The 10,951-nt window shown below is 40.0% G+C and overlaps 1 protein-coding gene across 1 annotated transcript in view; it reads right to left on the reverse strand.

Moving 5' to 3' along the window:
- INTS2 (integrator complex subunit 2) overlaps positions 1-10,951 on the reverse strand; it is a 52,649-nt gene that overhangs the window by 18,367 nt on the left and 23,331 nt on the right. The window contains exons 13-15 of the mRNA XM_007464908.1: positions 10,185-10,319; positions 8,638-8,814; positions 7,157-7,265 (exon numbers count right to left, since the gene is read on the reverse strand). Coding sequence (XP_007464970.1) covers positions 7,157-7,265; positions 8,638-8,814; positions 10,185-10,319 — 421 coding nt within the window. The remainder of the gene's footprint in view (positions 1-7,156; positions 7,266-8,637; positions 8,815-10,184; positions 10,320-10,951) is intronic.

The following is a 10,951-nucleotide window of genomic DNA, read 5'->3' on the forward strand; positions in this document are numbered from 1 at the left end:
CAAAGGAAACCATCAATAAAATGAAAAGGCAACCTATTAAACGGGAGAAAATATTTGCAAATCATATATCTGATATGGGGCTAATATGCAAAATATATTAAAAAACTCATATAACTCAACAGCAAAAAACCAAACAATCCAATTTAAAAATGGGCAGAAGGGGACTTCCCTGGTGGCACAGTGGTTAAGAATCCGCCTGCCAATGCAGGGGACACAGTTTGATCCCTGGTCCAGGAAGATCCCACATGCTGCGGAGCAACAAAGCCCATGCGCCACAACTACTGAGCCTGCGCTCTAGTGCCCGCAAGCCACAACTACTGAGCCTGCCTGCCACAACTACTGAAGCCCGCATGCCTAGAGCCCATGCTCTGCAACAAGAGAAGCCACCACAATGAGAAGCACATGCACTGCAAAGAAGAGCAGCCCCCACTCGCCACAACTAGAGAAAGCCCACACGCAGCAACGAAGACCCAATGCAGTCAAAAATAAATAATAAATTAAAAATAAATAAATTTTTAAAAAATAGGCAGAAGATCTGAATAGACATTTTCCCAAAGAAGACATACAGAGGTACAACAGGTACATGAAAAGATGCTCAACGTCACTAATCATCGGGGAAATGGAAATCAAAACCACAATGAGCTATCACCTCATACCTGCTGGAAGGAATATTATCAAAAAGACAATAAACAAGTGTTGATGAAGATAAGGACAAAAGGAAACACTTGTGCACTACTGGTAGGAATGTAAATTGGTGCAGCCACTATAAAAAACAGTATGGAAGGACTTCCCTGGTGGTGCAGTGGTTAAAAATCCGCCTGCCAATGCAGGGGACATGGGCTCAATTCCTGGTCCAGGAAGATCCCACATGCCATGGCGCAGCTAAGCCCGTGAGCCACAACTACTGAAGCCCGCGCACCCTAAAGACCACACACCACAACTACTGAGCCCACACGCCACAACTACTGAAGCCCATGCGCTCTAGGGCCCGAGTGCCACAACTACTGAGCCTGCATGCTGCAACTACTAAAGCCCATACGCCTACAGCCCAAGCTCCACAACAAGAGAAGCCACCACAATGAGAAGCCCGCACATGGCAACGAAGAGTAGCCCCTGCTTGCAGTAACTAGAGAAAGCCCGTACGCAGTGAAGAAGAGCCAATGTAGCCAAAAACAAATAAATAAAAAATTAAATAATTAATTAAAAAAAAGAAAACAGTATGAGATTACTCGAAAAATTAAAAACAGAACTACCATATGATCCAGCAATTTCCCATCTAGGTATTTATCTGAAGAAAATGAAAACATTAACTTGAATAGATTATATACACCCACATGTTCACTGCCACATTATTTACAATAGCCAAGATATAGAAACAATCTAAGTGTCCATCAATGGATGAATGGATAAAGAAAATATGAGATACATACACACACACACACACACACACACACACACACACACACACACATACATACATACAATGGAACGTTATTCAGCCATAAAAAAGAATGAAACTTTGCCATTTGTGACAACATGGGTGGAACTGGAGGGCATAATGCTAAGTAAAATAAGTCAGACAGAGAAAGACAAATACCATATGATCTCTTTTATATGTGGAATCATAAAAAAACAAAAACAAAAAAACCTTCAAAGATACAGAGAAATAATTGGTGCCTGCCAGAGGAGCAGGGGATGAGGGGTAAAAGAAATAGGGGAAGAGCGTCAAAAGGTAAAAAAGAGAAAAAAGAAAAGAAAAAAAAAAAGAAAAAAGAAATTCAATAATAAAAACCAGTTTGAAACCACAACTCTGTGGCCCATCTTGATGGATATAAAATAACATTATTGTTTGTACAAAATAACATTAAAGAGGAAAAATGGAATATAAAATGGTATTAAGATAAATTGATTATAACTAGGCAAAATGCTAATATACACTAGTAAAGATAGATTATTTTGAATAATAAAAACGGATTAATATTAAATATATATAAGCTCCAGTGATGGTCAAATCCTGGTTCCAACACTTACAACTAAGGGAAGTCACTTAACTTCCCTGTGCCTCAGTGTTCTCACCTGTAATATAAAGACAACAACAGTACCTATCTCACAGAATTGTTGTGAGGGTTTACATGAGTTAACAGGTGTAAAGAGCTTCAAGTAATGTTTGGCACATAACAAGCACTCAAATGTTAGCCAGTATTATTAAGATCTAGAGTCCCCAAGATCAACTTAGGGTAAAGTATCAACATTTAAGTTTCTGGACCTATGAAAGTGAAGACAAAATCCTGTTCACCTCTTAATAATTCCATCAAAGAACTAGCAGCCCATGAAGCCCTACCTAAAGCAATTATTTCTCTTTAACATCTCTGTGAAATACAACATCAAGGATACTTAATCTTCCAGTAAAAGACTAAACTATAATTATGAAAGGCCAATGGGAAGATCATTGGTTTTATATATTCAACATGAGCAATCACACTTCCAATATTCTTCCAACGTGTCGCTTTCAAAGATTCAAATCTGGGGCTTCCCTGGTGGCGCAGTGGTTGAGAGTCCACCTGCCACTGCAGGGGACACGGGTTCGTGCCCCGGTCTGGGAAGATCCCACATGCCACGGAGCGGCTGGGCCCGTGAGCCATGGCCGCTGAGCCTGCGCGTCCGAAGCCTGTGCTCCGCAACGGGAGAGGTCACAACAGTGAGAGGCCCCCATACCGCAAAAAAATAAATAAATAAAAAATAAAAAGGGTAGATTAAAAACATATGATTCCAACTTTGTGAAAGTTATCATATGTGCAAAGACTAAAGGGTTTTCTAGCAAAATTCTATGGTGATTACCTCTGGGCAGCAGAATTATGGGTGGTTTTACTTTGGTCTTTGTACATTTTTCACTTCCTCAATTTCCTCCAGTAAACACACTTTTAATAAATGTTTTTATTTTAAAAGCCAGTTCTTTTGCATTAAGATATGAAAGCAATCAGGTAAATAATGAAATAAGTTTAAAATTCTTACATGGTTACTCTACACTACAATCATTTAACTCTTAGAACCTTTTTTGGTCAAACTTGATTTTACAGCACTGAAACTTCAAGCTGCCAAGAAAAAACATCTGCCAGTGTTTGCTTAAAGGTTTTTGCATTTTGATAGAGGCAGTTAGAGTTAACTTTCTTCTAGGAAGAAAATAATTAACTATCGAGTGCAAAGAAAAACTTCAAGTTCAGGAATTCAGAGGCAGTAAACATTACAGTTTCCCAAATACCACAGTATGTGTCTTGTTCTGCTGCTGACAAAGGAGGAAACTTCACACGAAACAGGACAGAAGCAGAAAAGGCAGCCAGACCCTGTTTTTAAATGAAGTTAAGGTTGAGGGAGAGAGTTAAGCAAGTAATACTTTTAGCTACTTAAGAGTGAGGCTGTGTTTAGGATCCCACTGGCTGCTTGAAGAGCAGATAAACAGTTTCTCATATGTTCAATATTCATTAGTATTGTTTTTACTTCAAAAGCATGTAAAAACAAACTTTTACCTAGTAATAAAGTCTTCAGATGTAATAAATAGGAAACACTTTTTTAAGTATAAAAACTGGAAATATAATGGTAATGCTCATATTTTAATTGGGTATTAGTACACAGGGATTTATTATATTATTATATTATTTCTTACACATATTCTTTTGGATCAATACACTATTTAACTAAAATTAATATATACACATGTATTATAAATATTTTAAAACAAATCAAAAATATGCATATGTGAAAAAATATGTATATATACAAACCCATTTTTTAAAGTCTACGATATTCTAATACTTGGCTCGATCTCAAGTGTCAGAATTCCATGTTTGAGCTTCTACAGCTACCTGGTGGCTGCTAATAATGTTTAATATAAAGGCCAAAACCACAGACCAGTTAACAAGCTACTGAAACTACAACACAACTTCACAGGTAGGAATAAATTTGAGGAAGAATACTTATCTTTTCTGGCTGTGGAAAAGCAAAATTCTCTCATGTTGTGACATATTCTCCAATTATTTATTCCCTGTGGAGATAAGAAACTAGACTAGAAAAAAATCTCCTGAACTATGGGAAAAAAATTCTCCAAGGAAAGGTTGATCCCTCCATCTGTCTTCTACATCCCATCTCCTCTCACCTATCAAGGACATCCCTCCAGGGATTCTCTCATCAGCCTTCCCTCTCTACTAGATTACTCCCAACAGAATACAAACATTCTCTTAGCTCTTTCACCTTAAAAAGAAAAGAAAAAAAAAAGTCCTCTCCTGACCTCATTTTCCTCTCCAATTATCACATTCATTTCTCTCCTTCTCTTTACAATTCCACAAAAGAACTGTCTGTACTCACTGTCTCCAGTATATCTCCTCTAATTTTCTTTTGAATCCACTACAATCAGGCTTTCATCCTTAAAACAAGTGTTCACTTTACTAATAAAACTGTAAAGGTCGGGGCTTCCCTGGTGGCGCAGTGGTTGGGAGTCTGCCTGCTGATGCAGGGGACGCGGGTTCGTGCCCCAGTCCGGGAAGATCCCACATGCCACGGAGCGGCTGGGCCCCTGAGCCATGGCTGCTGCCCCTGTGTGTCTGGAGCCTGTGCTCCGCAACGGGAGGGGCCACGACAGTGAGAGGCCCGCGTACCGCAAAAAAAAAAAAACTGTAAAGGTCAAAGGACCTCCAGCAAGCTATATGCGGTCATCAGCTGAGTCCTAACCTTACTTGATCCATCAACATCATTTGACACAAGTGATCTCTCTCTCCTCTTTGAAACATTCTTTCCTTGGCATCCAGGACAACACATCCTCCTGAGTCTCCTCCTACACCTTCCCGTTTGGTAATCTTACTTAATGTCATGATTTTAAATATCATATATATGCTGAAGAATCTTCAAGCTTCAGTGCTGGTATCTCCCCTAAATTCTAGGCCAGTATTTACAACTGTTTCCTAACATCCCCACTTGAAAGTCTATCAGACATCTCAAACTCCATAGGTCCAAAACGAGCTCCTGATCCCCCACATACCTGCTCATTTATTTCAGTCCATAGCCATTTTATAGGTTAGGCCAAAAGCCTCCACATCAACCTTGGCTCCTGTCTCTCAAACCTCATGAATCCAGCTCTACCCTCAAAATACATATACAGGGACTTCCCTGGTGGTGCAATGGTTAAGAATCTGCCTGCCAATGCAGGGAACACGGTTCGATCCCTGGTCCAGGAAGATCGCACATGCCACAGAGCAACTAAGCCCCTGCACCATTACTGAGCCTGTGCTCTAGAGCCCACGAACCACAACTACTGAGCCCACACGCCACAACTACTGAAGCCCGCGTGCCTAGAGCCCATGCTCTGCAACAAGAGAAGCCACCGCAATGAGAAGCCAATGCACCACAGTGAAGAGTAGCCCCCTCTCGCCACAACTAGAGAAAAGCCTGCGCGCAGTAATGAAGACCCAGCGCAGCCAAAAAAAGAAAAAAGAAAAAAATACATATACGCTGCTACCAGTCCAGTCCACCACCATCTTTTGCCTAGAATCTTAGAAAAACCTAACAACTTTCCTCTAATCTCCCAGCTCCTTTTCCAAGACTCAGTCCAGGCTGGGTTGTACTCCTAACCTAAAATCCTTAACTTTCCAATTAAGATCCATCAGACTATTGCATAAAGAACAGCAGCTTCACACGAACCAGGGTTGAACTGAGCATGTCATTGGGGACTGGGATACATAATCTTTAAAGGTCCTTCCAGTCCAAAAAATTCTGAGTGATCTGTTAGTTCTGCATGGTATATACACAAAAGTTGGCTATACTAGTCTCTGTACTTTTCTGTATTAAGATTTTTTTTTGCTAGACATTAATTTAAACAAAAACTAAGGGTGTATCTTAGTCCCCTGCTACAGTATTAATGGTCTGAGTTCTCCCCAGAATACCTCCTCGTAACTCATTCCCCTACTGTCCATGAAATCACAAGTGTCATATTCCTTAACAGAATTCATTACATGTGGATAAAAGTGGGAGACTATTCCCTAATGCTTATTATTAGCCCATCTTGTCCCTGATATGACAAAGACTGTAATTACAGTTGTGGTATATCATCTGTACAACCCTAACACCTGTAATCGGAAAAGAAAGCAGCCAAGAAATGCACAGAATACTTAAAACACAATACTTCGGAAAAATAAAAGAAACTGATCTACCACACACTGAAGAGTAACTTTAATTTATAACTTTCAAAAAGTAAAACCACTCAGCTATGACAAATTAACCTCCCTTAAAAGAATTCTCCCTGCATTATATACTCGATGCCTACAACTTTTTAATGACACTCTTTGTGTTTCAAATATGGAACTAAATATATTTAACAAGCCTAAAATACAGGTGAATATTCTTTTCAAATAGAGGAAAACATACTACTTTATACTGATATCATTTATGCTAAATCTAACCTTCTGATATTATATGAAATAGCTAAGTCTGAAAGCCTAGTTCAGTGATAATTTCAATGGCAAAGGAAAACCTACTATTGGTTGTTTTCTACTGCTTTGATTAGACTGTTACTCTTCACACTAATGGAAGGAAGAATAGGGCACAGATTGAAATCAAGTAAAAATACTTCAGTTGCAGTTCCCTTAGGTTTATGTCTTAATTTACATTTAGTTAGTAAGGTCACTAAAATCGTTAAAATACAGACAATTCAGTTATCCATTAATTCAGCCTGCTAAAAGCAGCACTGAGCCTTAAGAGGTGGTTATATGCCCACACACACATGTATTTATGCATCAGAGTACATAATGTCTCCATTGCAAAGACTGTAAAATGATGCTGGAGCTTGTTAGAATATTTGACCTTATTTTCTCATACAGCAGCCTAGAAACTAACAAAATATAAGCAAATAAGATGAACTGGGCTTCCCTGGTGGCGCAGTGGTTGAAATTCTGCCTGCCGATGCAGGGGACACGGGTTCGTGCCCTGGTCCGGGAGAATCCCACATGCCGCGGAGCGGCTGGGCCCGTGAGCCATGGCCACCGAGCTTGCACGTCCAGAGCCTGTGCTCCACAACGGGAGAGGCCACAACAGTGAGAGGCCCGCGTACAAAAAAAAAAAAAAAAAAAAAAGATGAACTATCACTAGAAACATTTGCCTATGCACAACTTACCTAAAGTCTTTGTGTTTGCTAGGAGAGCTTCCTCGTAAGACAGTGTATAATAAAGCACCAAAAGCTGTGCTGTGATACTGAAACGCTGATTAAGGCGGATGTTGTCACCCTGGAGGTAATATTATAAATACTTTAAAATACTGTTAAATTTCATGAGTGCTTTTTAATAGCAAAAGCATTCAAAATAGATTATTCAGTGTTGCTGCTCCCAAGCTCGAACAAGTTGGGAGAAGTGTTGCTTTGTTCGCTTTAAACTCAAAGAGACAACCTGAAGTCTAAGTTAAATTTGAGATGGCTTGGGAGATGAAAAGCAACATGCTTAACACTTTTTAAGATAGGAAGGGGCTTCCCTGGTGGTGCGGTAGTTAAGAATCTGCCTGCCAATGCAGGGGACATGGGTTCGAGGCCTGGTCCGGGACAATCCCACATGCCGCGGAGCAACTAAGCCCGTGCACCACAACTACTGAGCCCATGTGTCACAACTACTGAGCCCACAAGCCCTAGAGCCCGTGCTCAGCAACGAGAAGCCCATGCACCGCAACGAAGAGTAGCCCCTGCTCAATGCAACTAGATAAAGCCCACGCACAGCAACAAAGACCCAACGCAGCCAAAAATAAATAAAATTTTTTAAAAGTTACTGTTTTTTAAAAAAAAGAGAAGATAGGGCTATCCCTGGTGGCGCAGTGGTTGAGAGTCCGCCTGCCGATGCAGGGAACACGGGTTCGTGCCCCAGTCCGGGAAGATCCCACATGCCGCGGAGCGGCTGGGCCTGTGAGCCATGGCCGCTGAGCCTGCCCATCCGGAGCCTGTGCTCCACAACGGGAGAGGCCACAATAGTGAGAGGCCCACATACCACAAAAAAAAAAAAAGAAGATAGGGAAAAAAAGGCAACAGCAGCCCCATCAGGCTGCTTCTCAAAAAGCTTTACAGGAGTCTCAAGTATTATCTGAAATTACCATGAAGAAAATAATTCCTAAAAATGATATTGGACAGTTAAGTATATTTGGAGAAAAAAGATTTTCAAGTTTTCCATTAATAGTCTAGGTAGATCTTAGATCCCCAGGAAACTAAACAAAGCTGGTTGAATGTGTGGAAATGTCATGCAGTCCGTTGGTAAACACAATTTCCACAGCACTCCTTAAGCTTTACAATGGAGCTCCTGGGACTTCCCTGGAGGTCCAGTCAGTTGTTAAGACTCCATACTCCCAATGCAAGGGGCACAGCGCAGCCAAAAAAAAAAAAAAAAAAGGAAAATGGAGCTCTTGAAAGAATTCCTCAAAAATTCTTGCCTATTCAACAAACTACTTGGAACTAATACCATTCTTTTAATATTTATAAGTAATCTAAAAAAACTGAATACCATCTTAAATTCAGAACCACCTAGAAGTTGTTCTCCTCTAATAATCAGGGAAAAAACATGGAGTCAGTCCGAAGAATAAAAGAAAAATAAGCTAATAAATGTAGAAAAGCCACTATTTTACCCCAATGACTCCTTGGAAAATATTGAGTATCTCCTGTTCTGTGACTGGCTGATTTGTGGCTTCTGGATTAGATTTAGATGCAGGAGTAAGTATAGAATTTATGTACACGTCAATCAGAGGAAGTAGCTGAGGATGGAGTGGAGTGGAGGTTTCACAGAGCTGTCTATAAATCCAGTCCTAAAAAAGAAGGTTGCAGGCACCAAATCAATTATGGCAATAAGGAAAGGCAAGCAAAATTTTAAGAGCACATATAATTTTACATGATTTATGAATCAGTGAAACTATTAACTTTTAGAAGTTATTAAATATATTATCCAGTTTCACAGTTGTCTTTGATTTAAAAATAGGAAATACTTTTATACCCTAAAGTTGAGAATACCGTGAAGTGGAAGATAAATCTAAAATGATGAGTTTGAGTTTTGAGTTTGGACTTCCGGTTTTTAATCTATTAGTTTTCAAATAGTGGGAAAAACACTGTTAAGTCCCTTCTATATCAGTATTTAGAGCACCATATGTGTTGCTGTAGAAGACCCCACAACAGAAAGAAATTTAGGGAGAGGGACAGTTCTTCACAACAAACCCTCAGACAGATTAAGAAAGTGACTCTGAAAACCACTTATGGGAGATTAACTATCTACACAAATAGAGGCCAAGAAGATATGCTGGGTGTGCTTTTGGACGCTTAATTCTTATCTATTATATTTCTAAAAATATAAAGAAGCAGATGATACAATCAAGATGGAAAATAACTTCACTAAATCATGATAACAAGGATAATTAAATGTGATATATCAATGTATATATTGTTCAAGGTTCTTTATAAATAAAATTGCCTCTTAGAAATGGTCCAAACAGATTTCTTTTACCTCCTGGGGTTCAGCCTTTTCCTTAGAGGACCTTTTAACTGTTTGGTATAGCCAACTACATAACAAATTGAAAACATATCAAAAATATGTTTAAGTTAGATGTTAGATGTCCTTATGACAAATGTACAAATACTGGTCATGGCTAACCAGCAACTTTCTCAGTTTGGTGAACAAAACCAAGTACAGAAAACGGCAATTTTTACTAAGGTTTAATGAAATAGCTAAACAATATTACTGAGAATTTAAGAGGTACTAGTGTACATTTTGTAAATACCTGAACAGTTATACTGTTTTAAAAATCTGAAATTGGGCTTCCCTGGTGGCGCAGTGATTGAAACTCTGCCTGCCGATGCAGGGGACACGGGTTCATGCCCCGGTCTGGGAAGATCCCACATGCCACGGAGCGGCTGGGCCCGTGAGCCATGGACGCTGAGCCTGCGCGTCTGGAGCCTGTGCTCCGCAATGGGAGAGGCCACAACAGTGAGAGGCCCGCGTACCGCAAAAAAAAATTAAAAAAAAAAAATCTGAAATTGAGAGCCTAATTACTATAACTATATAAACGACTAGTAACTAGACACACTTCACACATGAAACCCACAGTAAAGGTCTACAAACTGAAACGGAACTGGGAAGAAAGCATTAACTTAGGTTGTAGCTTGAAATATAAATGTAAGGTCATACTTTTATTGATACTTTGTGCTTTGTAAAGGAACGACTCCTCAGAAGCTGGTAAATACAATGAATAGGCAAAAATCCAGTAATGTTGGCACTCAGGTTGCTGGTGACAGGGACACGAACTGCATGAGCTGTGACAACCTAAAAGGGAAAAATAGTATTAATACATATGACAGAACCAAATATAAAATTATTCTCAAAGAGGGAGGATTAGCCAGGTAGACTGTCAAAACTTAATACAAACGTGGTCCTCAGGAAGGAATGATAAAAACCAATTATTATGTTGATTTAATTATTTTTGAGTGATGAGGTAGCATCATACATTTAGGTATTTGTAAAGTTCTCTACATTTTAAAATTTGCTTTTGAACACAGATATGTTGATGGGGGTTAGAGTAAGATTAAAAAATATATAGGGCCTCCCTGGTGGCGCAGTGGTTGAGAGTCCGCCTGCCGATGCAGGGGATACGGGTTCGTGCCCCGGTCCGGGAGGATCCCACATGCCGCGGAGCGGCTGGGCCCGTGAGCCATGGGCGCTGAGCTTGCGCGTCCGGCAACGGGAAAGGCCACGACAGTGAGAGGCCCACATATCGCAAAAAAAAAAAATATATATATATATATATATAAAATTTAGAGAACAGACTTGAGGATATGGGGAGGGGGAAGGGTGAGGTGTGTTAGGGCGAGAGAGACATGGACATATATATACTAACAAACGTAAGGTAGATGGCCAGTGGGAAGCAGCCGCATGGCACAGGGAAACCGGCTCGGTTC

This window comes from Lipotes vexillifer, unplaced genomic scaffold (genome assembly GCF_000442215.2).
Source record: "Lipotes vexillifer unplaced genomic scaffold, Lipotes_vexillifer_v1.1 scaffold788, whole genome shotgun sequence".
NCBI lineage: Eukaryota > Metazoa > Chordata > Mammalia > Artiodactyla > Lipotidae > Lipotes > Lipotes vexillifer.